The sequence below is a fragment of the Pteropus vampyrus genome, unplaced genomic scaffold (assembly GCF_000151845.1).
Source record: "Pteropus vampyrus isolate Shadow unplaced genomic scaffold, Pvam_2.0 Scaffold432, whole genome shotgun sequence".
In the NCBI taxonomy this organism is placed as follows: Eukaryota; Metazoa; Chordata; class Mammalia; order Chiroptera; family Pteropodidae; genus Pteropus; species Pteropus vampyrus.
In genome coordinates, this window is record NW_011889213.1 from 96,432 (window position 1) to 121,153 (window position 24,722).

Below are 24,722 nucleotides of genomic sequence, written 5' to 3' on the forward strand. Positions count from 1 at the left end.
CCTACCCCTACAACTGCCAGGACAGTGAACAAGGTGCCTGGACCACTTCAGCAGACCCCTTCCACACTAGCAGGGGACCCCAATTAGACTAATGAATAGCACATCAGTCCACGTAAAACCCCCCTAATGGCCTTAGGATTGTCTGGCTCATTAACTGAGATGAAAATTCCCAAGATACCTACTCCCCCTCCTTTAGCTCTTAAAAGGACACTGCTGACCCAACCTGCGACTTTCGCCTCTGCTACTTCTGTGAGCATAGACAGGAAAGTTCTTCTAGAAGTCTAACTTTCCCTCCTGCTCCTAGAAATTGGTAGACTTTTTTTTTTTTTTTTTTTAAGAAAGCAACAAAACTAAAGCCACAGCCGTTTTCCATGGACATGGGCTTTATTCGGGGACTGTTGGAGGAATGGGGGGGAGAGGGGGGAGCTAGGACCAGTGGGCAAGTGGGGGAGGGGCTTATCAACTTGCTTTTTAATTTAGTGCATGTTGCCTAGAGGTTAGAAGGAGTGAGAACAGCTGTAGAAGTGAAAGTAGAGGGAAGGGCATGAAATGGATATTTTCCTTAGGGAAAGAAGCCAGGGCCAGGATATGGAACTGGAGGTGGGGAAAGAAGGCATCATTCACATACTGAGACTCAACCAAGGTCACTGCTTGATGCCAGCTTCCCCAACCCCCGTGCCCCATCCCAGCTCCAGGCCTAGATGCCTGTCCTGCTAGCTCCCTCAACTTCCTGTCGAGAAGAGGGGGATGAGAATGTGGGGAATGGTGGCACCCTTTGCCTGTGGCTCCCTTGCTCAGGAGAATTGCTCACTTAGCCTGCCCTGAAGCCCTAGCCAAAGTCAGGAAGCCTGGGTGCAGGCTGGGGAACAACTGTACCCTTTGCCACCTCTCTTGACACTGCCCCACCCCGGCCCCTCACATGAGATTGCAGCTCTTGGCTCGATCCTTGTGTATCTCGCCTTCATTCCCGTTGCCCCGGTCTGGCCGTCCTGCCAGCTGAGAAGATCGCTGCAGTCCCCGGCGTGAATCAGTACGGCGAAGCTGCCTAGTGCCACGGCCAAGGGAGGCCACTGTGGCCACGTGGAAAACATCCCTGACGCTGCGCTCAGAGGACCTGGAGGAGCACTCCACGTAGGACACGGCCCCCACCTGCTTGGCCAGCACAGTACCCTGGAAGGATGGAGTGCATGGAGGAAGTTATGGGACCTGGCCTACAGCCCTGGCAAGGAGCATAGAGGCTGGAGGAGAGGGTCAAGGGATCAGGTCAGAGGTCAGAGGCCAGGGCAAGGGATGAGCAAAGTAGGGTGTTTTAAAATAAGAGATTGAGAAGGTCAGAGATGGGAGGTCCAGGCCAGGACTAGGTCAGAGGTCAAGGGTCCTACCTGCTCATGTGTAACAGGGATAAGTCTCTGCTTGGACAGCTCCCTCAGTGTGGCCAGGTCAGTCCGCATGTCCAATTTACAGCCAACCAGCACAACCTTGGCATTGGGGCAAAACTCCTGAGTCTCCCCTTGCCACTATTTGAGGGAAGAAAACAGAAAAGAAAATAGAGTTATAGAGGGAACGAAGAAGGTACAGGGTGAATCATCCTCCATGTCAGGAGGACATTCTTCCTCACGGCATGTGAAAACCATGCACCCCTCTGGATTCTCCCATGTAAGCAAGGATGTGAGACTGGTGGGCTTGGGCTGAAAGCAGGATGGGGTATGGAACGGGAGGGAGCTGAGGACTGCAGTCGGGCTGTAGGGTTGGGGGCCTTTCTTCTACCTCAGGGGCCATGAAGCATGTGCCAGCCTAGAACCTTCCCTGTCCCAAATTTGTTCCTGGGAACAGACCAATCCTGCCCTACCCTCCCCCATCTGGGAACTGGGGCTGCCTTAGCTGACTTCTATCCTTTCACCACGGGCTTTTCTCATGGAAATAGGGGCCTGGAGAGGGCTTTCCTGAATTCCAAGAGCAGCATTCCCATCCTGTCCATATGGGGCTCCCATGCCCAAGGAGATGAGTGGCTAAGGAATCCCTTGAGTACCTCTCCCTGCTCTGCCTCATCACCTCCAGATGCCCTATCTAGCTCTGAGGACTAATTTCCAGGAAAGGGGGGTGGAGGAGGATGAGAACTTCATACACTCCCAGCTGATGGCTTATATTGTGTCAGGACCACAGTTTCTGGTCCTTCTGAGTCTAGCTTCCTGTTTCCTCAGGCTCCCACCTTCTTGAGGACACTGTCCAGTGTTTCTGGTCGGCTAATGTCAAAGCAGATGAGTACAGCATCTGAATCAGGATAGGCCAGGGGCCGTACGTTATCATAGTAAGAGGAACCTGAGAAAAGACAGGGAGAGAGGGGACAGATGAGGGTCCTGAGTGGATGCAACGCCTGGAACGGAATGGGAGACCTTAGCAATACTGGTTAAGGGAAGTTAGGAGCAGAGAATGGAAAAGAGCAATTATTAATACTCATCAAGGAGTCTGTGTTTCTCTAAGGTGGAGGGAGGCAGAGGGTAGGTTAGATGTGAGAAAACAGCTCTCTACTTCCCTAGGGGTTTCTCTAAAAGTAATCATTCTTAATCTTTTCTGAGTCTGAGAAGCTCATGAAATTTGTCGACATTCTCACAAAATTTTGCATGTGCTTTCTGGGCTTTGACAGACATCTTCTAAAGCCCTCCAGAGGACCAGGATAAAAATAAAAACACTTCTCCTTTTGGGAGAAGGGAGAGTTCTCCTATCCTCTTGAGACTTGATCTCAGATTTCTACAGTTCAGTTTAGAAAAGCAGTTCCTAAACCCAAAGCAGTTCCCAAAGAAATTCTAAATGGCTTTTCTAAACCCAGTCCTATCTCCTAAAAAACATGTTCCCAAATGAAAAAAACATTCCTTCCCAACTTTCCCAGGTAAGCCGAGTCCAGAGGGGATTGGATACTGGACATAGTTTCTATGTTTGTCAGCAAGCTCTGCCTCAGTTTCCCTGACTTTAGGCAGAAAATTGATTTCCCTCCCTCCTAGAATTGAATGGATGGGCTGAGCTGACCTGGAGCCTAAGGGTCTAGCCAAGGGCAATACCAACCAAAGTAGGGGTCTTCATAGTTAGGGTGACCCCAGGGACTTGGCTACCTGAAGTGTCCCACATGTTGAGCTCAATGCGGCGCTTGTCGATCTCAAAGCTCGCGGTGTAGTTCTCAAACACGGTGGGGACATAACTCTGCAAAGAGGGATGGGTCAAGATGAGATCCTCCAATCCTCACCCCAAATGCTCTCCTCACTCCCACACTCTGTCCAGCCCAGCCCCTGTACACAAGTTGATTTGGTGTTGGGCAAAGGGGAGATCCCAGGAGTGGCTGCCTCAGGGAATCTCTGCTAGGTTCCCAGACCCCCTCCCAGTTTTTTCAGCCCCTAGTCCTTCTCCTCTACGATGCCCAGGACCCCCGACATTCCCTTAGCGCCCCCCGGGATCCTCTGCTTCTCTCAAACCCCATTCATCCCACCCTGATCCCCAATTCCTCCCACCCCAATCCTCTGCAGTCTTTCCAGAGCCCCTAACACCACCCCCGCTCCTCTGAGCCCCTCTTTCCCCTGATTACCCCAGCACCCATTTCCATCCGTTCCTGGGGCCCCAGTCATCCGCCCCCGCGGCCTCAGTTACCCTCTCCCAAGACGCCAGTCCCTCACCCCGGGATAGGCGTCCTTGGCGAACACCTGCAGCAGCGCCGTCTTGCCGCACTCCGCGTCCCCCACCACTACGATCTTGCAACGGCCGCTCTGACCCTCCATGGTCCCGGCTATGCGCCGGCCCCCCGCGCAGTCCCCCTCCCGGGCCCCGCTGCAGCCTCCCCAGCCGCTGCAGCTGCAGCCGCTCGGGCCGCGGACACCGGCATCTCGCGGGCCCGCGCCGAGCCCCCGCCCGGGGCCGCGGCCCCCCCCTCCGCCCCGCCCCCAACCCGGCGGCCGCGCCCCCGACCCCGCCTCCCGCCCGCTCACTCGGGGGGCGGGGCCCAGAGGAGCTGGGCGGGGCTCGGGGAAACCTAGTCCCGGGATCAGGGATCTAGCTCGCCCGGTGTGATCTAAGGGGCCCCTGGAGTTTTGGGGCGGGCCGAGTCGGGCTATTTGACTGATTTGACTTCCTTGGGAACGGGGAAGAGCTCGGGCGAAGTTTTGAGGGGTAGGGTAGGATCAGCACACGCACGAGGCTCGGGCCTTCTGCGTGCTCGCGCGTGCACGCCAGTGTGCTAGTGCGGACACGCGCGGGAGCAATCATCCACTTCTTGAACAGGAGGGGCTGCAAGATGTTAGATGAAGGAGAGAGTCTTTTGGGTTCGGTCTCCCTCCTCCACTCTCCTGTCCCGGCAGGGAGTCTTGGGCAAAGAGTATGGACTCCAACACACCCACCAGGACAATGGTTACGTCAAGGCTTTCTGTCCCCATGGCAACGGAAGGCCTAGTCTGGGGCTTGATGATTTAACGACGGGCTTGGATTAGCAGGGAAGCAGAAATGAGTTTCTCCAGCCAAAAGCAAGGTGAAAAGTTTTTGGGGAGCTGCGTCTTCTGGTGGATACTTCGGAGAGACAGAGATGGGGAGGAAAAAGAGGCAGGTAGAACTGCCCAGAGTGACAGCTGGAGCCAGAGACAAGCTCCAAAGTCATTTCAGGCTTGATTCAGAATCAGTGATTTGCATTGGAATGGTATCTTTTAAAAGCTCTTCTTTAAATCGAGGATACGTGATTTAATTTTCTTTACACTTCGCCAAGCGACATCATTATTTTCCATTTTACAGAAAGGAAAACCGAGGCACAGAACTTTAACGAACAAAATCAGATGGAAAACTTTAAAGACTCGATCTCTCTTCTTCAAGTTTGCCAGTGCTAGACTACATGAAATGAGTCACACATGGGTAGAGCCAGAGCCTGAAGAACAACTTGGTTGGGTTCCGGTCCACAGGTGGCTGGCTCCCCAAATCTGATGTCAGCTCAAGTTTTGGGATCGTCCTTCAGACTGCCCTTCGACATATTTTTTTTAACTTGCATAAGGTTTATTATGAACAAATAAATTAATTAATTAAATCGCGATCTGCAAGACTCCAAGAAGGCCCTTGCGCGTGTCTGTCCCCAGATGTTCCCTGTGACCGCTTTTCGCGCGACTGCAGCTACCGCGCTGTGGCTCTGGCCCTTTAAGTGAGCGAGCCAGGCCCCGCCCCCGGCCCGGCGCCACGCCCCGCCGGTTCCAAGACTGAAGCCGCAGCTCTTCCTGACGTGTGCCCCGCCCTCCCCAGCTGTGCATACTCGATCCTCCTGTGTGCGCACGTCAGGATTCCCAGCCATGTCAGCCGAGAGAGAAGTAGCAGAGGCAGCCGTCGTGGTGGCGGCGGCCGAGGCTGGGGCCGGAGAAGACGCCTCTTCGCAGCCCCCGGATGGCAAAGCAGCCAGCGATGCCCAGCCACCCAAGGCCTCCGAGGAGGCCGCCGCCGCGTCGCCTCCGCAGTTGCGTTGCCTGGTGCTCACAGGATTCGGAGGCTACGACAAGCTGAAGCTGCAGACCCGGCCGGCCGCGCCCCCGGCCCCTGGGCCCGGCCATCTGACGTTGCGCGTTCGAGCCTGCGGGCTCAACTTCTCTGACCTTCTGGCTCGGCAGGGGCTGCATGACCGGCTGCCGCCGCCGCCCCTCACTCCCGGCATAGAAGGCGCGGGAGTCGTGATCGCGGTGGGCGAGGGCGTCAATGACCGTATGGTGAGCGGGCCAGGGCAGGGCAGGGAGAGGCTGCGCAGGCCAAGCGGCATTGGGGCAGGAGTGAGAGGGTGCCAGGGGTGTGGCAGGGCTGAGGAATGTGGCACGGTCTGAGGTTGACGGGTATAGAAAGCGTTGAAAAGCAGCCTGGTTCTGAGGCTCATGGAGAACTGGATTTATATTTGAGGGTGGGGGTAGAGACAGAGTTATCGCCCCTTCCTCAACCATTTTTAACTGTGGCCGCCGCCCAGAAGCTGCGATGGTGGGTGTGTGGGGGAAAACAATAAGGCTTCCCACGCGCATGCGTACAATGGCCTACACCCCACCCCAATCCCCAGGAAAACCACACCTGTACCCCTACCCGCCAAATACTCCCCAGGTAATTGTGGTCTCTGAACCTGAATGACGGTTGTGCCTCTTTCCCCGAGGGAGCTTGAGGAGCTATGTATTCGGGGTTTGGCGGGGGCGTATGGCGGTGCCAGAGCCCTAGTCACATGCAGCCCCGTGGTCTGTTGGGGTGTGAGGCGGCCCCTCCCAGAGCAGGGCCAAGAGACGAGACACGCCCATCTTGAAGGAAAGGGAGACTGCCGCCACCCCTCCACCCGCTCTACACTGCCAGTCTGATTTGGGGGATGGCGGGAGGGAGGCACGAGGAGAGGGAAAGATTGGGTCTCTGAATCTTTGTCTTGGACTCTGCCTCCCGTGACTGCAATATCTCCTCCTCCGGTGACTCTGCTGTGGGGCCACGACCCCGGGTGTGCCCTTGGGAACGTTCCGGCGGTCAGAACCCGCTTCTGCCTTCCTTGTGGAGGACCCTCAGAAACCCCGGCATTGCCCATTTGGTCTGGGATTGGGGATGTGGCACTGGGAGCAGGTTGGCCCAGCTCTGCCAGGCTGTTTCTCTTTTTCGTTTATCAGTAATCTTGGCCACAACCCTGGACACCAGAGAGTTCCAAATGACCAACTTTTTGAGAAACTTTGGGTGAGCCTTTGCACGTCATTTGTTGAGGGGTTTCCTTTCAAATCAGGTCCCTGCAAGAGAGGCTCTTAAGATGCAGCCTTCTTCTTACTTGACCTGCCTGTTCCAGATCTCAGAGCTGGAATTCTTGGATTTTTTTTGTACATGCGAACATCTCTTTAAAGGGCTTTTTTTCTGAATTCAGCTCTGGCCTCACCCTTTCCACTGACTTCTAAATAATCCTACTCTTGAGAAGGTGCTACGAGGAATTCTTTATTTTTTTCTTTTTGGTGGGGGGAGTTACTGCTCAAGGCCACCCACCTAACCTCTCCTCCCCACACTTTCCGCTTGGTAAATACAGGATATCCTGTCCAGGGCAAGAATCTGATTGTAAGAGGCTGGATTTTCTGGGGAGAGCCCTCTCTGCCTCCCAGTATTCCAGGGCTGACCCTGCTCTGCGATGGGCTGAGGGGTGGGCATTAACCTGGGTAAGTGGTGAGCCTTGTTCTGGGCCAGATCTGGGCCTGGCCACCACCCAGACTGACCACTGCATTTTTCCCAGGCTTCCAGGGTGATTGCCGAGCCTGCTAGTCCTGAGTCCTGGGGTGGAATGCTTCCATTCCCTAGACCTCATCTCAGACCAGTGCTTACAGGGAAAGATCCCAGCCTACCCTGAGAAGTCTTCCTCAGTGGAGTGTGGGGCCTTGAGGACATGAAAAAGGGTGTGTAGGGGAGTCCCATCCTCCTTCTTCATGGATCCCAAGTCTGGTTAGTATACAGAATTCCCATCATTCCTGGCAGGAACCAAGACAGACTCGGATTGTCCCAGAACAGCACTCAAACCTCCCTCTCTGTGCTCTTCAGAGAGGGAGGACAGGCCTGCCTTTCTCCTGAGAAGGCCCCCTTTCCCCGTCCTCCCCTTGACTCCAGTTGCTAAGCTGCGAGGAAGGGTTCTGTTTTCTTCCTTTCTCTCCTATAAGGAGGCTCACCTGCAGGTTGCTGAGAGTGAGGAAAATATCTTTTCCTGGTGGGTGGGATTGTGTGGCTCTCCTTGTCCACCACCCTTCCCCCATCTCTGGGTGAAGGTGTCTTCTTGGTCCCCAATGCTGGCTCAGATACTTCTGAGGTGACCACACCCAGCTCTAACTGCTCAGAGACCTTTACCTGTGCGGTGATATGGCACGTACCACATACTCCCTCTTACTTCAGTTACTGGATTAGTGATCTCCCCTCCTTGCTACTGTTACTGTCATTATTTGTTATCATTATTATTAGCTAAACCTACTAAGTGCCTACTATGTGGCTAACATTGGGCTAAAAAAAAAAATCACTGAATGATTTTTTTGCCACTTAATCTTCATAACTGCCCTATTTTATAGATAGGAAAACTGGGGCTCAAAAAGTTAAGTAATTTTTTATTGGCCCAAGGTCATACTGTCAGTATACAGTAGAACCCATTTTTTTTAAACAGAAGCAGTTTGATCTCTTCAACAATACTTCATACCACCTTAAATGTAAGCTTCTTGCATCAGGGACCTTACACAATTGTAAAGTCTAACATCTGTAAAATGGAGATAAAGATAGGATCTACCTCAAAGAGCAGGCATAAGGATTAGTTGAGCCTTCATATATAAATCACTTATAATAGGGCCTGTACCTTGGTAAGCACTCAATAAAGGTAAGTTATTGTTTTTGATGACATTATTATTATTACTATGACTACTACTGCTGCTTCTGGTGTTACTGCATTACCAGAAAGAGGGCCTTGTACATAACGGAAGGTCCCACATTGCTAATGGGTGAGTGAATGAGTGACTAAATCATGCTCTTCTTCCATTCTTCAAGGTAGGGGACCGGGTGATGGTGTTTATCCGGTCAGGCATGTGGCAGGAGGAGGTGACTGTGCCCTCAACCAACACCTACCTGATGCCTGAGGCCATGACCTTTGAGGAAGCTGCTGCTTTGCTGGTCAATTACATCACAGCCTACATGGTCCTCTTTGACTTCGGCAACCTACAGCCTGGCCACAGTGTCTTGGTACACATGGCTGCAGGTGACAGGCTCCTTCCCTTCATCCCCACTCCTTACCCCACCTAGATTTCCTTCTAGGCCCCTTCCCTGCAGCAGATCTCGACTGCTGTCATGGCAACAACAGGCTGCCTTGGCCTATGGCGCCCAGAGGCCTCTGCAATATTGTTGCCGTGGCAACTTTCAGGCATCAGGTCCAGCCTGATGTGCTTATCCATAGCAACATACCCTCACCCAGCATCCCTTTCTTGCCAGCCACCCTCCCCCCAATCCTCAGTCATAGAAATTGGACATGGGATTAGGGGAGAAAGCCTCCAAAGGAGCCCAGGCAAACTGAAGGTGATGGTCTGGGTCCTTGAGAGGCAAAAATGGAGAGTGGTGGCTGGGTGACTCTATATCCTGTCCTCTCCTTATGAAAGTGTCTTGTTGCAGGGGGTGTGGGTATGGCTGCCTTGCAGCTGTGCCGTACAGTGGAGAATGTGACAGTGTTTGGAACGGCCTCGGCCAGCAAACACGAGGTGCTGAGGGAGAATGGGGTCACATACCCCATTGACTACCATACGACTGACTATGCAGATGAGATCAAGAAGATCTCCCCCAAAGGTGGGGTCAGGGTATGGGAAGGGGTAGGGTGGCATGAGGTAGGGAGAGGGTCTCCAGATTAGTGGCTTCTAATGTTGTTTCTGGGCCCCCTTACTCTATGACAGGAGTGGACATTGTCATGGACCCTTTAGGTGGGTCAGATACTGCCAAGGGCTATAACCTCCTCAAACCAATGGGCAAAGTGGTCATCTATGGTAAGTCAGGGGGCCAGAATGGAGAGGACTTAGGAGAAGCAGGGTGGGATATAGGGGCCTAGGGCTTTTGAGTGAAGAAGGGGCAGGGACTCAGGTGCTCTAGTGTCAGGGCCTGGGTGTTGCACTCAGATTGCTGCTGCCTGGGCACAGCTACTGTTTTTACAGCCTTGCATGCAAGTCATAATTCATTCTGTTTTTACAGCCTTGCATGCAAGTCATAATAAATTCTGTGTTCTTTCTGTGTTCCTGTTTGGGAATTATTCCTGATGCAAAATCAACCAGTCTGCCTTCTGTTTTACCCTCCTGAGATTCTTGGGCAAACTTCATTTCCATTTAAAAATATATATCACACAAAAATAAACAAAGATTAGAAGCATTTTCAAGTCACCTGGAGTCTTTTTGGGCCTGGTAGCCTGAATGTGGGGGATTATCTTGTCACTCCCTGGCACTGGTGTGGATAATTATAAGGGGCCCACAGTGGGCAAATGAGCATGGATCTGGACACACAGGGATGCGTCTGGCACCTGGATTCACAGACTGTCTCCTTGTCTCTCAGGAATGGCCAACATGCTGACAGGCCCCAAGCGGAACCTGATGGCCTTGGCACGCACATGGTGGAATCAGTTCAGTGTGACAGCTCTGCAGCTGCTACCAGCCAACCGGGCTGTGTGTGGCTTCTACCTGGCCTCCCTGAATGATGAGGGGGAGTTGGTCAGTGGTGTGGTGGCCCGCCTCCTGGCTCTTTACAACCAGGGCCACATCAAACCCCACATTGACTCCGTGTGGCCCTTCGAGAAGGTGAGTGTGTGATGGCTCTGCAGGGATGGCCTGGGTAGGACCTGAACCTGCGAAGGCTGGGGTCCCAGGGGTAGAATTCCTCCTTTAGGCTGGCTCTCTAGAGGGGCTGGATGGCACTGGGAGGAGTCTTGTCTTCCTCTCCAGGTGGCGGATGCCATGAGGCAGTTGCAAGAGAAGAAGAATGTGGGCAAAGTCATCCTGGTGCCTGGGCCAGAGAAGGAGAACTAGGGCGGGGGCTGGGAGACCCTCGGGACCCGGGAAGAGAGAAGCTGGGAAGCCGCATTCTGCTGGCCAGCAGACCCTTGAATTTATCCTCTACCATAATGCTCTGCCCTCTCTCCCCCAACTGTCTCCGTGGTGATGACCTCTTCCCCCATCCTGTTCTTTCTCTTTAGTCAGGGCTGCCCCCTCCCTCCTTCCTTCCCTATGAAGAGGTTGGGAAGTGACCACTTGGATGTCTAGGCCCTGCCAAGGGGACAGGGAGGGTTAGAGGGAGGCCGGCTGCTTCCTGACCCCACCCTTTCCCCCCGGGCCTGCTGTGCTGCTTTTGTGCCAAGGCTAGCCAGTCCCTTCCCATCTTGTTCTGCGTGCTTCCGCCTCTGCCTCATCTCCCCTCCTGCTTCTGCCCCACCACCTCCCCAAAGAAGTGAAATGTCAGCTCAGGATATGGGGCCAATCTGTGTGAGTCCAGCATGTCCCTTCAACCCGAGCCAGCCAGTGCCCACCTCTGAACTCCCTTGCCTCACTGCATGGCCTCATCCTCTTGTCCCCAAGTTCTTAAGCACAATTGGGCTTCTTCCACCTCCAGGTTTACTGCTACTCTTAACCAAGGTTGTCTCTTACAACAAGGGCAGGAACCTGCTCCCCTAGGTCATGACTCTGTGGGAGGGACACGGAGCCCCCCTTCCTTCACTGAGTTCTCTGGATTTGTTCTCAGTGCCTTAGCAATGGAAAACTTGTGCTTGTGTATGTGTGTGTGTGGGGGGGTCCCTGTCTCACACCTTCTCTACTCCTGTACTCCCCAGTGCCTTCCTTGTTCTGGTGGAGCTGGGGTTTTGCTGCTCCCCAGTCCCACAACACTACCAAAAATCTGTGTGTGCCAATGGATGGGAGGCCAGCCCGTAACCACCTGGGGTCTGTGCCATGTCCTGTCTCTGGGGCTGTCAGTTCTCTATGGGTGGTTGAGGAGAAAGGTGGGGAAGCTTTCTCAGCCTTGCAGATAAGTGTGATATTTACCAGCCAGAGCTCTGGGAGGCAATGCTATCTATTTCTTATCTTGGGACCAAATTAAAAATTAAAGCACATCCCCACACAGTCATGGAAGGCCCCCTGCCTTCTCAGAGCAGGGAGGCAGCTTTTCAGACTCAGCCCCAAACTTCGTTTACATGGGTGGGGAGATGGAGCAGGGGAGTAAGGGGGGGTGTAGAACTTGGGCTACTAGAACCAAAGGGGGGACTTTCTGGAGTAGGGGTGTATCTCCCTCTTTTCTCTGAGCTGGAATTAGGGAGGTTACTGCCCAGACCAATGCCAACGGGAGGCGGGTGGGAGGGGCTCGGCCTCTTTGTCTAAATGAGGCCTAAATGGTATGAAGTGCGACTTCTGCTTTTGTGTACCCCACCCCATTACCGAAGCTGCCTTTGTGTTTGTGTCAATAAAAATCCAAACCCTGGGTCCTGGATGTTGCTTCTGAGAGTGGTGGGGCAGGTGAGCTGGTGGAAGACCAGTGCTGATAGTGGAGGATTAGGGTTTCCACCTTCCCCCCAAGCCTCTTCCATGCCCAAATCCAAGTTTCCTTTCAAAAAGTGAAATGAGAAAGAGCACGCCGTGCAGGCACCTTTACTGTTCCAGGGCAGCGTTTTACAACAAGGAGTCCCTGCTTGCTATTGACCAGCATGACTTCTTTCATCTGCGTGCACCTGACCCCAGCCTGGTTTTAGAACCTAGGCAGAGGAGTGGTGAGTGATGAGAAGGGCAAGCTTCTATCTAGCCAGACTCGGAGGTGAAGACCGCTAGGCCTCGCTGTCCCTTGGGCACGAATGTCAGGCTCTCTACCTCCCCTCCCCCACGGGTGGGCTTCTGGAAGTGGATCTCCAAGATGTCATGCATCTCCGGGCCATCCAGGACATCGGGAATGTTGAGCACCAGCACCGACTGGGACATTGGCTGGGATCCGATCTGGAAAAAGAGCCGGGAGATGAGCAACGGCTCACGACAGTCTGGAGTTGAGGGCAGAGGTTGGGGCAGGCAGTGCCCATGGGAGCATGGGAGGGGCAGGAGGCCTGGAGAGGCTGGCAGTGGGTAGGTCAGTGGGGTTTGGGGGCTTGGATCCTTCCTTGGGCAAGTTTCTGGCAGAGAAGACAGGTGACCTGGCCGAGTCCCCATTCTGCACCTTCCTACTTACCTCAGCCTTCTGAATCTCCGCACTCATATACGGAGAGACTTTCAGAGGGACCTGCTGTCCGCCCAGTGGCACTGTGAACTCACCAATCTGGCATAGGTGCTGGGCCACTGTGAGGACAGGGTGGAGTGGACCTTTAGCATCATGGGCTTTCCTTCTCTGGGGCCTGATGCATCTGCCTTAATCTCCCCAGTGGGGTCCTTACCTTCATCCTTAGCAAAGCCCAGCATGACAGCCCCGTGCAGCATTTCCCGGATTTCCACATCACCACCCCCATTCTTCGTCTTCCCAAAGAAGATCTCCAGCTTATCCAGCAGCTCCTCCTCACTCAGCCTGAGCTTGGCAGGAAACCCACTGACCAGCACTCTCTGCCTACTTATCTGGCTGGACACCTAGGGGGAGATAAGAAGGAGTGGTCCCAGGCATTCTCACACTCCCCCATGCCCAGGTGCACAGCATCCCCTGCATGTCCCAGGACCCTGCCATTCTATACCTGGATGGTGGTCACCACAGGCAGCTCCAAGGGCTGGACCTGCACCCGCAGATGGCACTCCTCCAGGTCGATCTTATGTTCCTTTTGTTGTAGCACCTGCTTGGCCACTGGGTGGGGGGAGCAGGGTCACTTCTAGGAAGCCTCCCAGCCTCCCTCCCAAGGCTTTCCCAGAGAGCTCACCCTTGGGGTCATCGAAGGTGACCAGAGCGGAGCCCCCACGCAGAGGGTAGCAGATCTGTAAGTTGGAAACCAAAGACCTGGGCACTTCCTTGCCCTGCTGAATGTGTCCTTGGAACACGAGGGGGACTTCAGGCACTGGGAATGGGACCTGGAGATGGGGGAGGGGAAGCTGATGCAGCCTTCAAGGGTGGGAGAGTTCTCCACTCCCTCCCAGGAAGAAAGTGTCCCCAGTTCCATGTGATTGATACTGAGTGCCAGGGACAAATACATTTATTGCAAGTAGAGCTGGATAATTGAGTGGACGCATGCAGGTTAAACCTGTACTGGCACTTTACGTACAAGATCTTAGTTTGTCCTCACACAAGCTTGCGAGGTAGGTAGTTCCACTTTACAGATAAGAAAATAGGTTCAGAGTATTGTGTTTAAGTAACGTACTTAAGGTCACACAGTGAGGAAGTGGCAGAGCTAAGAGTGAAACTAAGAAGTCACCCGGCTTTCTATCAAGCCACACTGCTTCTCCCAGCTTACCTGGGAGTAGTTCCCGAACTCCCTTTTCAGCTGCTGCAGCTCCTGCAACCTCATCTTTAGTCTGGCCTGCTCCTCCTGAAGGATGTGGAAGTGTCTCTCCATGAAGAGTGCCTGTTAGGACAGAGGGGAACAACCAGATCTCCACCTGCCTTTCTAGAAAATGAGTAAGCCCAGGGGAAGGGAGACCCTATTCTGGACTCCCCAGGAGCAGAGTTGATGCTCAGCCCAAGAATAACCCAACCCCTTTACCCGGCCTTGGGCTGGTCCTGGCCCCCTCTGCTGAGGACTTGGTAGCCTCAGCCACTCTCTGAAGGGCAGGAGCCTTTGCAGCAGGCATGACTGGTTCCTTACTGATACCTAGAGTTTAACAAACACTGATCGAACCCCTGCTATGAGGTGCTGGAGACTGAAACAAGGCAATAGAAGACAAGGGTCTAGCCCTCAGGCCTGTACAAAACAGTACCCAAGACTGCACGATCACAGAATTGATTGCAGGGGACAGCAGGAGTTTGAAGGAGGGGCAGTCCCAAAGGAGTTAACACAGGGAGGCCTCCTGGAGGAATGGGGGATTAGAGTTGCAAAAATGTCATAATACTATCAGCTGACATGTATTAAGCACTAATTAAACATCAGGCACTGTGCTAAGCCCTTTGTATGGATTGTATCACTCAGTTTTCCCAACAACCCTATGAGATAAATATACCCTTTTATCCTTTTTCACAGATGAGGAAACTGAAGCTCAGAGATGTTAAGTGACTTAGCCAAAGTCATTTGGTCCTAGGCAGTCTGACTCTGAACTGCTAATCTGTGCTTTACAGTAAAGAAATCAAGCCAAATTGGGGAATAATTTACCCCACATCTCTCAGCTTGTCCCTTGACTGCCACCCCTCCTACTGTTTCAAGCAGCCTTTCAGGCTGGGTGTGATTTGCAACAGGTCCAGAGAAAAAGCTGACAACATGGGTGGGGGAATGATACCAGGGATATGAATAAATGCACCTTTGTTAGTTGGAGCAGACGTTAGCTGGCAGAGTTCACCCTGCGGTTCGGAAGCCTGATAAAAAAGGTCAGCCCGGAGTCTAAGTGAAGATGGGACTCTGTCCTGGTCATCTGTATCACCAGTTCAGCAGAGTCCCTGGCATTCAGCAAATGTTTGTTGAATGAATGACAGGACGGGAGCATATTACAGAGGGCATTGAAGAAATTTAGTGAGTTTACTCTTTTAAGCAGAAGAAAACTAGGACTTAAATAATGCTGCTTTATGAGTAGTGAGGAAGTTATCTCATTCTTAAAATTTCTGCAAACAAGGGGTTGCAGATGCAGTGCCTATGAGGGTCAGACAGGTGACATCAGTGAGTCAAGGGAGCCAGTATAGTATAATAGAGTGGTGGGGACTCTGACATACTGGAGAGAGCATGTCCCCACTAAAGTGGCTACCTCTTCTCAGCTCTAACCAGGTTTTTTGACATGGAAGTGTCATCCCAGTATCCCATATCTTCCCATTTTTAAGGGAAATAAGAAATCTGGATTTTTATTTGAAAAAGATGGCTCAATTTAAAAAATATATGAAAAATGAAATACATTACTAGGCTGGATTCAGTCCTCAGTCCATCTGCTTTTAACTTCTGCCTTAAATCTCGATCTAATTATACATAATTGAAAATCTAAAAAGGACCAAAAAAATGAAAAAAAAAGAAAGAAAATCTAGTAATTGGCAATGCTAGTTAATAAACAGCTTAATAAAAATAAATAATCGTTTATGTCGTAGAGTATTTAAAGAATAACTCAAGCAGGAGAGTTTAGATATGATATCAGTAGGAAATGGAGAACTAAGTGAAGATTTCTGAAAGAAGGAGTGAAGTGATAGACACGGTGTTTAAAAGAGATCTTAGCAGTGATGACAGGATGAACTGGGGCAGGAATTGTGGAGCGAGGAAAACAAACCCAGACTCTGTGGTTCTAGTTCCCACTAATTTGACAGGAGCTGACTTGGGCCTCCAGCAGTGGCTTCAAAGAAGCACATGTGGAGAAGTACATTTCATGAGGAAAAGCCCCCAGATTCTGTGGATGTTTGTATCAAAGAGGCAGAGAGGACCGAACTGGTGAGATGATGCCAGGTTGCAGACCTGGATGTCTGAGAATTTGGTATAATGCCACTGACCCAGCAAGCAAGGAAAGAGAGCCAGTGGTTATTGATGGCCTGTAAAGTGCCAGGCACAGTTGCACTCCATCTCATTTAAGTATCACAAAACGACCATCCTTTCTCTAACTCCCAACTGAAACTTCTCTTTTACAGGACCCTCTTAAGGACAACACAGGCTGGCTGTAGTCACTTAGTTGAATTCCACTGTACAGACTCTTTATTTACATAACATGATAACATGGTTTCTAAATGCAAGCCAATGTCCATTTGGAAAAAAATCTGCAATCTATTCTACATTGAGCTCATTGAGAGATTTTAAACTCTGGATACTTAAGGAGCGAGTTCATGATTTAAAGTTAATTTTGACTATATACATTCTTCTGCCCTACTCGCTGAGTTTAGAACCTCACTACCCCATAAGATAAAATCTCATGCTATCTATGTTCACCACGGGAGTACTGGGAGGCGGTTTAGCATAACGGTTAAGACCACAAATTCTGGGGCCAAACCTCTGGGGCTTACATCAGCTCCTCTTACTACTTCAAGTTATTTAACTCCAGTCAGTGCCTTTCTTTCCTCACATGTAAAATGTGCATAATAGCAGTTTCCACCTGTGTATAATTTTGCTTGGAACAGTGGTGCTTGGCACATAATAAATGCTATCTTACATGTTTTCTATTTTAATAAGACCCATTTTTATAGATGAGGAACCAGAGATTCATCAAGTTTAACTAATGGGTCAAAGTAAATCAAACCCAAGGCCACTGAAGACACATAGGGTCAGGAAGAGGACTTGACGGATAAGGCTCTGGGATAGAACAGCATTTGGTGATGGTCAAAGCCAAGAGGATGGAAAAGCTCTCTGAAGGACACAGCTTTAAAAATGTAATCTTTGAGGATAAGTGGTCAGAGGTCAGGAGAGACAGAGGAATGCAGAGAAGAAATAGAGAAGATAAGCAGGTCAGAGATAAGCAGGGCCAGGCCAGGATTGGGCAGTGTCAGACAAACAGGAAGAGAGATGAAATGGAGCTGCCAAAATAGGGCTGCAAGAAAGGCATTTACTCACTGTTCACTTGCCTACTCATTCACTCATTCGACAATTAGCTACTGAGCATCTACCATCTGCCAGGCCCTGTTCTAGGTTCTGGGGACAAAGAAGTAAACAAAACAGACAAAACTTCTTTATGAAGTTCACATTCTAGAGGATAAGCCAGACAATAAGCAGAATAAATAAGCAAAATATACCTTATGTTAGTGATAAGTGTTACAAACACAAAGCAAGGAAAGGAGCACAGAGAATGCTGGAGGACAGTTTTAAATAGGGTGATCGGAATAGGTCTCGCTGAGATATCTGATCATATAGTTGAAGATGAAGGAGCGAGCCATGTATACATGTTGAGGACAGTTCTATGCGGAGAGAACAGCGAGTGCAAAGGCCCTGAGGTAGGAGTTTGTCAGGTATATTTGTAGAATAGCAGGGAGGCCAATGTGGCTGGGACAGAGGAAGCAAGGGGAAATTGGTTGGAAATGAAGTCACAGAGGAAACGGGGTTGGAGCATTCAGGGCCTTTTACTTGATGTGAGGGGAAGCCATAGGCAGCCTTAAATGTTAACAGGATTCCTTGGCTGTTGTGTGAATAGAGAGATGTGAGAAGTTGGCACAAGCAGGGAGACCACTTAAGAGGCCATTACAGTGTCCAGGTGAACGATGCTGGTGGCTTGCACCAGGTGGCAGCATTGGAAGATGTGAGGAGCAGTCTAGATTGACTAAAGTTGCTAATGGATTGGAAATAGGGTGTAGAGGAAAGAGGGGAGTCTGGGATAATGCTAAGCTTTTTGGTCTGAGAAACTGGAGGGAAGGAGAGACATTTGCTGAAATGGGGAATACTGTGGCTGGAAGTGATTTGGGGTAGAAAGTTAGGGGGCTATTTTGAACATGTTAGGTATGAAGTGCCTATCTGACATCCCAGCAGAGATGTATAGTGTCAGTTGTCTCTACCGATCTGATCTAGCATTCAGGGAAGAGATTTAGGCTAACAGTATAAATTTGGGAATTATCCATGCAGAGAGATTTAAAGTCACAAAATTTAATGAGAGCAACAAGGGGTGGATGTAGATAGAAAAGAGGTCCAAGGGCTGATTTCTGGGGCATCCAACACTAAGGTTAGGGGAACAAGGAGGTACAGAGGAGTGGCTAGTGAAACCCGAGGGAGAGGTGAGGTGTGTAGAACGAAGGAGTTTCAAGGAGGAGGAGGAGGGGCCAGCAGCTCTGCCAAATGCTGCTAACAGGCCAGCTTCGATGAGGAATGAGAATGACCACTGAGACTGAGCAACAAAAAGCCAGTCCTGCTTATCATAAGGAAATGGTCAGAAGTTCATGTACAAAGATTATTATTGTAGTCTTGTTTACAACAAAAAGAAGGAAATGTCCAACAACAGAGGAATAGCTAAATAAATATAAAATATTATGTAAAAATTAAAAGACATATTAATGAAAAACATATGTGGAAAAATGCTCACAATAAGACAAAAAAGCAAAATTTAAAACTATATTAAGATCTCTATTCTGTTGATTTAAAAAGTTTTAATTCATTAATAAATATCCATAAATAAGGATACTTATTAATGCATTAAAAACTTTGGGTAGACACCACAATGTTATTAATAAATGTTGTCTCTTAATAATGAATTTAGTGTGATTGAAAAATAAAAAGTTTCCTAAACCCACCTTCCTTCCTTCCATTTTAAAATGTAAAGGTCCTTTAAGAGCAGTTTTAGCTGAGAGGTAGGCATGAGGTGGGGGTAAATCAAGATGGTCCTGGGGTTCTGAAGAGGTTAGCAATAATATTAACAATAATGAACATATACTGAGTGCTTAGTATGTGTCAAGCAGTGTGCTAAGTTTTTACTATATTAATTTACAGGTTATCTAGTTTAATTCTTGCAGGTAAGTATTCTTGTGAGGCACTACTTTCATTCTCATCTTTTAGGTAAGAAAATGGGGCTTAGATTGTAAACTTTAGAGAGACTAATAATGTGCCCAGGGCCACTTAATTAGAACCAGGATTTGGAACCAGGCAGGTTGGCTCTAGAGCCTATGGTCTTCCTTCTTATATTTGATGGGCAAATGAAAAACGTTCAAGTGAGAAATAAATCAGTATATTTGAAATGGGGTAGTAGCAGGGGAGAAAAGACTGAAAAAACTGGAGAGGGGTGAGATTCATTCACTCAACAGCTGTTCATTGTCTCCTGCATGCCAAGAATAGTACTAGGCACTGGGGAATAATGATGAACAGGCTAGACTGGGAACCAGTCCTCACAGAGCTTAGTCCAGCATGAGTAGGGGCATGCGCTGGTCAGGAAATGGTGGACCACAGCAGACAGGCAGGTCAGTTCTCAGAGGCGGTACACTTCTTCCTCTGACCCAGAGGAAGGCCCATGGTTAAGCTCAGTTAGAAGCAGAAGGGAAAGAATTTGTTGGGGGAGATCTCAGGAGATGAGTGTGAGCACTTCTTAAATGTTTAGAATTGTCATTAGAGCAATTCTCAAACATTTCAGGCCACAGTACCCTGAGTATCTGATGAGAACTATGGAGTCTCCTCCCAGAAAAATGCACATTCACATAAGGAATTCATGTGCTCCTGAGGTGCAGGTTATAGAATTGCCTTTGAGGCAACAGGTTAGGGACTAACACCATTGGGAAGAGGAAATCCTAGCAGGTTTCTCCTTAGACCTCATCAGCTCTAAGAGATGGGCAGGGAGAGGCTTAACCGCTGAGCCCTGCAGTTTCCCACCCAAGAGGAGTGCTCCTCAGCTTCTCCCACCCCCAACACCCACCTCCTCACTTACGGCATCCTGAGTCACTGACATGGGCCTGGGAACTGGTTGGCAAGCGCCGAGGATTCAGAGCTGGACACAAAGTGGCAGAGCCCACCCTAAACTTGTTTCTCCCGAGCGGCTTTGATCTCTCCCAGAACCTGAAAGGTAATCCTGGCAGTTCTGCGTGCTGGCTCTTTGCTTCCGCTTTCATTTCAGTGAAATCCCTGCCCTTCGATGCACACGCCCCCAACTGGTTTCCCCGCCCCTGGGAGGGGCCTTCCTGGTCTGGCAGACTTCATCTAGCAGAGGATTCAAGGTAAGCTACCCTATTAACTGCAAACTGAATTCTGGCCCCAACCATTCATGCCCAGCCTATCAATCCCAGCAGAACCCCATTGGTAGAATTTTGTCTGCTGTCTTAATGGATATTTCCCTAGAGCCCAGAATGATGGCGGGCACATGCAGACATTGATAAAACAATTGAATGACAAATGGCACCAGGAAGATAGAGCCCCTTCATCAAGTTCACAAAATTGTAATAGCATCTATTGAAAGGTGTCTTGCCCAAAACTAGTTCTGCTTTGCATGAATTAAACTCAAATCTTCACAATAACCCTGTAAATTTGGTTCTATTCTCCCATTTTACAGATAAGATTCTAAATTTCTGACACAGAAATATATAAACTTGCCTAAGGTCACACTTCTAGGAAGATAAGTGTGTAAACAGACCTAGTTGGACATTATTTGAACTAGGGCTTGAGGCAGAGTGGAAAGAACTTGAATTTTTTGTCAAAGAAGGGTTTAAATTCGGTTTCATTTGTGACTTGACAAGCTACTTAAGTTTCTCAAGAGATCCTCCATACTTGTGAGGAGCCAAATGAAAGCACACAGGTTTTTATACCAATAACTTACTGAGCCCCTTTCTATTCCCCTCTCCCTCCCCCCATCCTGGGTGGAAGTGTACCAAGTGCAAGGCTTGGAAATATAGGACCGAATCCTAGTTCCACCTAGCAGCTTAGCAGCAGCTCAGTTGGTCTTATCAGTAAAACAGGGTCACAAGCATCCCAAGCTCCAAGAATCACCCCTTCTTGCCAGTCTGTTTGGGACCTCTCCCTGGTCCCACTAGGAATGGCTGCTCTGGGCCTGCATCAGTATCATCTAGTGTGGTCCTCATTGGAGGACCAGTTTCACCAGACTCGTTGGCAATTCTTACCAACTAAATCTAAGTCAAAGGGTGGGACTCTGGCACTCAGGCTTGACAAGCGACCAGTGCTAAGGTTTGAGAACTTCAGGTTAGTAGTTCTCAATCCAAAGTAGCCAGTGCTCACTTGAAGGGGCCTTTGGTTGTCCAAGGAGGTGGGTGGGAGGGGTGGCTCAGGTTCTCTAGCTACGCAGAACCAAAGCCAGGGATGCCAAAAAATTCTGCACCTAAAAATGCCAGGAATAGCTTTTTTGGGAAGCAGTATAGTTGTACTGATCACTTTACCTATTGAGAGCAGCCAGATCATTAAAGGATTACCAGGCCAAGGACCATAGTCCTTGGAAGTCTCACAAAGGCAAAATTAACTTTTATATTTTCCCACAGCCCCTCACCCAACCATTGTCTCTCTTCTTATGACCGTTCTCCTTTCCCAGATTAATAATACATACAACAGACAAAGGGGTAGTTTTTGGACTTTTAATGACTGAAACAAAAAAGATCTAAAACCGCAGCTTCTGGAAGAACCATTTGTTCTTGCCGGTCTTGTACCTTGAAGGGAAAAAAAAGGACATCATTGAGAAAAGGAACAAAGAGATAAAATTCCCTTCATGAGAAATTAGTAAAACCATACTGTAACACCCACCACCAAAGCCCACTTACCTCTCTTCAAACTTGACCTTGGCTTCCCGTCGGGCCTTGCGTTTCAGAGCAGGGTCTCTGAAGACATCCTTGTTGACGACAGTTTTGTCCAAGGGGATATCCACAGAGTACCTGGGGACAATGGTGGGGAGGTAGCATCAGCCCGTATGCTGCCAGGGCCTTCACACAGCCACCTAAGTCCTTCTGGGACACTGGGGTGTTAGGGTCTGATTCCACAGGATCAACCATCGAAAGCTACCCCAAGTCCTGATGATATTCCTTGGAAATCCCCAATGTTAACAGACTCAGTGACATAGATTTACTCATTTTCTAGCTAAGAACCATCACTTTATTACATTTTCTTTACTTTGATCACAGTGGGTGGCTAGCTTTCTATTCAGAGGCATTGTATTTAGTGCTGTTAAATTCTGCCTACACAGGCTCAGAGTCTCATTATATGACACTGCAAAACCTGGGTGGCTAGTTGCCTCAATCTCATCACTTTCCAACACCTGAGAAACTGCTCTGCTATTTTAGGTCAACAAACCAAGTGTAAATGTGAAGTCCCAAGAGAGAACTTTAAGGCACGTGCTGCTGGGTTTTGCTAATTATTGTTCAGGACTCTTTCAAATCTTGTATTTCTTTTCGACCCTCCTACTGAGATAGTTTATGTGCTGTGCAATACTCTGAAAGGCCAGAAGCTAAAGGGCCCAGCATTCAAGTGGAACTGAGGGAGACTTGCTTTCATTTGTTCACCATTTGTGAAAGCCGGTAATAACTATCCTTGAGAGTGAAAGGATGGAAGAGGGCAGGCCAGATCCTATGCCTGTGTTTACTGTAGATGCAAACAAATGAAACAAATCTTTATTCAGCACAAAGAATTTTCAGGTGAAAGAGAGAGTTAAAGAGCAAGTTTGGGAAAGATTTTTCAATCTTGCTCCACAAGTTAGCACAATCACCACATAAAATGATAGGAACATGGCTCCAAGATGGATGAAAGAGGTACGACTAGAAACCACAACCACTTTATAAGTGACAAAAAGAAAACGATGTTTCTTCCCCACACTGGAATAGCAACACGGTTGTCTCCTTATTCAGCAGTGCAGAGAGGGGTTAAAGAAATAAAGTGACTTTTATTCCCATTCTTGTAATGCTTACCTTGTGGGCATGAGGTGATTGTAGTTATAAACTTTCACAAAAGACTTGATCTTTGACCTCTTGGCAATTTTCTTCTTGCCCATGGCAGCTGTCACTTTGCGGGGATAGCGGTCAATTCCAGCCACCAGAGCATGGCTGTAGGGGCGGTCTGAGGTGCCATCGTCAATGTTCTGAATGAGCAAGAATTATATTTGTTATCAACTGAGGGCTCAATTAGGGCCTGTGCTAGATGTAGGTGGGTTTATGTTTAAAAAGGATAACCTCACCCCCAGGTCTCTGAAACCCACTATTGTACAGAAAAAAAACCCACAAAGCAGACACTAAGTGCTATGCCAGGTGCCCAAAAAATAGTAGGGGTAAGGGCAGTGTTCATTCCCACCAGAAGATTCTGGAGAGGCTCCTGGGAGGGTAAGAGATTTAAAAATAAGTTAACATTTATGAAGTGCTTGCTGTGTGCCAAATTCTTAACTTCCTCCACGATTGCACTGCTAGTAAGGGGTAGAGGCAGGATTCCAAAACTGGCAGCCTAACTCTGGAAACCAGTCTCAGGTAGATGGGGGAAAGGGAACCGGGGGTACATCGGTGTCCCTAAAACAGCCAAAAGCACTGCTGTTTGGGGCCAGGGCTTAGGGACATCTCAAGAAGCTGAAAGATGTAGGCAGAAGACAAAGAGGAAAGGGCTAAAATATGCTAAGTGACCATTTTGAACAGAAACCATTTCTCCTCTTTTTACAGAATCCCCGCTGCAGCATTTATTACCTGTTTGACCTCTGGTGAATTACTGAACAAATCTAAACCTTAGCAGCAGAAAAGTATGGATTCGACATGAAAATACTTGTAAGGCAATCGGCCAGGAACCAAACAAGCGTTCAATAAACAGTCCAATTATTTAAAGCCTTTTTCGTGGAGGACGCGTTCTATTAGCTGCCCAATTCAAAACACGTTTGTTTTTCTTCTTTCTCTTCCAAAAGCCCTTACGCCCTCACCCCTATCCCCACCTGCAATGCTCAGTAGTTCATGTCCCAAAACTAGTTCTTGAATTCCAAGAGTGCCCGCCCTCCGAAACCGGCCAGATTTTTGGGAAATGCCGTATAAAAGCTCGCGAGACTGATACCTTCACGATGACCGCTTTGCGTCCGGAGTAGCGTCCAGCCAGGACTAACACTACCTTCCCGGGTTTCATAAACTTGCCCATTTCTGCAGATAAAAAGAGGTCGCTCAGAAATCCGCAAGCGCAGGCTGCCAGCCCGGAACTTCAGGCTACGCTCACTGTCGTCTTGGCCCCGTTCTGCGGGCCCTGCTCCCAGGACATGATCCGCTACGAAGCCGCTACATACCGAAGAACCGTAAGTACCCGTCGCCGCCCCGCAACTCGACCCCCAGGCCGCAGATGGCGGCGGATTTTAAGACCCTCCCCAAGCCTCCACTTACCGACATCAGCCACTCGGGCCTACAGCAGAAAGGAAAGAACCACTCTTCCGCTAACCTTTCACCCCGGAGCAAGATGATCTCAGTTCCGGTCCCGCCCCTCAGGCCTCGCCCCGCCTCTTGCGTGGTGCTCAGACTCTGGATTGGGGGCGGAAGAAGCTATTGTGGGAAAGCAAGGCCTGGCTGTTCATTTATTCAAATCAAAGTTTATTGGTAGCTCCAGCAATTGACAAAGGTCAAAGAGTCGTCTTTAGCGTACAGTGGGAAGCTCAAGGCTTGAAAGCGCTCAGCCTTTTGAATCTGCTGCTTCGCTGCCCTTTGGTTGTAGTTCCTTTCTCTGACGCTGGGAGGGTCACACAATTTGAAATTTACTTTTCTGGCCTTGAAAGAAGTTAAAAAATAGCACAATTTTTAGTGACCACTGTGTGAACTGTTAGGTGTAAGGA

The 24,722-nt window shown here is 49.6% G+C and overlaps 4 protein-coding genes across 6 annotated transcripts; 1 reads left to right on the top strand and 3 right to left on the bottom strand.

Annotated features, from left to right (window-relative positions):
- Positions 1 to 336: 336 nt before the first annotated feature.
- RND2 (Rho family GTPase 2) lies at positions 337 to 3,866 on the bottom strand. 2 transcript variants are annotated; one of them, XM_011381157.2, is made up of 5 exons: positions 3,663 to 3,866; positions 3,108 to 3,195; positions 2,210 to 2,319; positions 1,383 to 1,517; positions 337 to 1,170 (listed from the first exon to the last, which is right to left on the bottom strand). In XM_011381157.2, the coding sequence occupies exons 1-5, from the start codon at positions 3,762 to 3,764 to the stop codon at positions 916 to 918; spliced, it is 690 nt and encodes a 229-aa protein (XP_011379459.1). In that variant the 5' UTR covers positions 3,765 to 3,866; the 3' UTR covers positions 337 to 915. The 2 variants fall into 2 exon arrangements, with proteins under 2 accessions (XP_011379459.1, XP_023379710.1); XM_023523942.1 differs by lacking the exon at positions 3,663 to 3,866 and adding an exon at positions 3,575 to 3,637.
- Positions 3,867 to 5,232: 1,366 nt separating this feature from the next.
- Positions 5,233 to 11,961, top strand: VAT1 (vesicle amine transport 1). The gene is made up of 6 exons (XM_011381158.2): positions 5,233 to 5,714; positions 8,515 to 8,722; positions 9,130 to 9,300; positions 9,405 to 9,494; positions 10,051 to 10,292; positions 10,437 to 11,961. The coding sequence occupies exons 1-6, from the start codon at positions 5,307 to 5,309 to the stop codon at positions 10,518 to 10,520; spliced, it is 1,203 nt and encodes a 400-aa protein (XP_011379460.1). The 5' UTR covers positions 5,233 to 5,306; the 3' UTR covers positions 10,521 to 11,961.
- A 143-nt stretch (positions 11,962 to 12,104) lies between these two features.
- On the bottom strand, positions 12,105 to 20,085 carry IFI35 (interferon induced protein 35). 2 transcript variants are annotated; one of them, XM_023523947.1, is made up of 7 exons: positions 19,869 to 20,085; positions 13,892 to 14,002; positions 13,364 to 13,511; positions 13,184 to 13,290; positions 12,896 to 13,082; positions 12,694 to 12,800; positions 12,105 to 12,467 (listed from the first exon to the last, which is right to left on the bottom strand). In XM_023523947.1, exons 1-7 carry the CDS (start codon positions 19,899 to 19,901, stop codon positions 12,276 to 12,278), a joined length of 885 nt encoding a protein of 294 aa, XP_023379715.1. In that variant the 5' UTR covers positions 19,902 to 20,085; the 3' UTR covers positions 12,105 to 12,275. The 2 variants fall into 2 exon arrangements, with proteins under 2 accessions (XP_023379715.1, XP_011379461.1); XM_011381159.2 differs by having other exon boundaries at positions 19,881 to 20,084.
- A 1,429-nt stretch (positions 20,086 to 21,514) lies between these two features.
- RPL27 (ribosomal protein L27) lies at positions 21,515 to 24,422 on the bottom strand. The gene is made up of 5 exons (XM_011381160.2): positions 24,280 to 24,422; positions 23,963 to 24,045; positions 22,849 to 23,018; positions 21,712 to 21,822; positions 21,515 to 21,600 (listed from the first exon to the last, which is right to left on the bottom strand). The coding sequence occupies exons 2-5, from the start codon at positions 24,041 to 24,043 to the stop codon at positions 21,552 to 21,554; spliced, it is 411 nt and encodes a 136-aa protein (XP_011379462.1). The 5' UTR covers positions 24,044 to 24,045; positions 24,280 to 24,422; the 3' UTR covers positions 21,515 to 21,551.
- Between the last annotated feature and the right edge of the window lie 300 nt (positions 24,423 to 24,722).

Coding starts and splice junctions, on each gene's coding strand:
- VAT1 (XM_011381158.2), top strand. CDS start 5,307: ATGTCAGCCGAGAGAGAAGTAGCAGAGGCAGCCGTCGTGGTGGCGGCG. Junction 5,715..8,514: donor AGGGCGTCAATGACCGTATG/GTGAGCGGGCCA, acceptor CCATTCTTCAAG/GTAGGGGACCGGGTGATGGT. Junction 10,293..10,436: donor CCGTGTGGCCCTTCGAGAAG/GTGAGTGTGTGA, acceptor CTTCCTCTCCAG/GTGGCGGATGCCATGAGGCA.
- RPL27 (XM_011381160.2), bottom strand. CDS start 24,043: ATGGGCAAGTTTATGAAACCCGGGAAGGTAGTGTTAGTCCTGGCTGGA. Junction 23,019..23,962: donor GCAAAGCGGTCATCGTGAAG/GTATCAGTCTCG, acceptor TTGCTCATTCAG/AACATTGACGATGGCACCTC. Junction 21,601..21,711: donor AAGGTCAAGTTTGAAGAGAG/GTAAGTGGGCTT, acceptor TTTCCCTTCAAG/GTACAAGACCGGCAAGAACA.
- IFI35 (XM_023523947.1), bottom strand. CDS start 19,901: ATGTCAGTGACTCAGGATGCCGTAAGTGAGGAG. Junction 14,003..19,868: donor AGGATGCCGTAAGTGAGGAG/GTGGGTGTTGGG, acceptor CTGTCCTAACAG/GCACTCTTCATGGAGAGACA. Junction 12,468..12,693: donor CGGAGATTCAGAAGGCTGAG/GTAAGTAGGAAG, acceptor CTCTTTTTCCAG/ATCGGATCCCAGCCAATGTC.
- RND2 (XM_011381157.2), bottom strand. CDS start 3,764: ATGGAGGGTCAGAGCGGCCGTTGCAAGATCGTAGTGGTGGGGGACGCG. Junction 1,518..2,209: donor TGGACAGTGTCCTCAAGAAG/GTGGGAGCCTGA, acceptor TCCCTCAAATAG/TGGCAAGGGGAGACTCAGGA. Junction 1,171..1,382: donor TCCCTGTTACACATGAGCAG/GTAGGACCCTTG, acceptor CCATCCTTCCAG/GGTACTGTGCTGGCCAAGCA.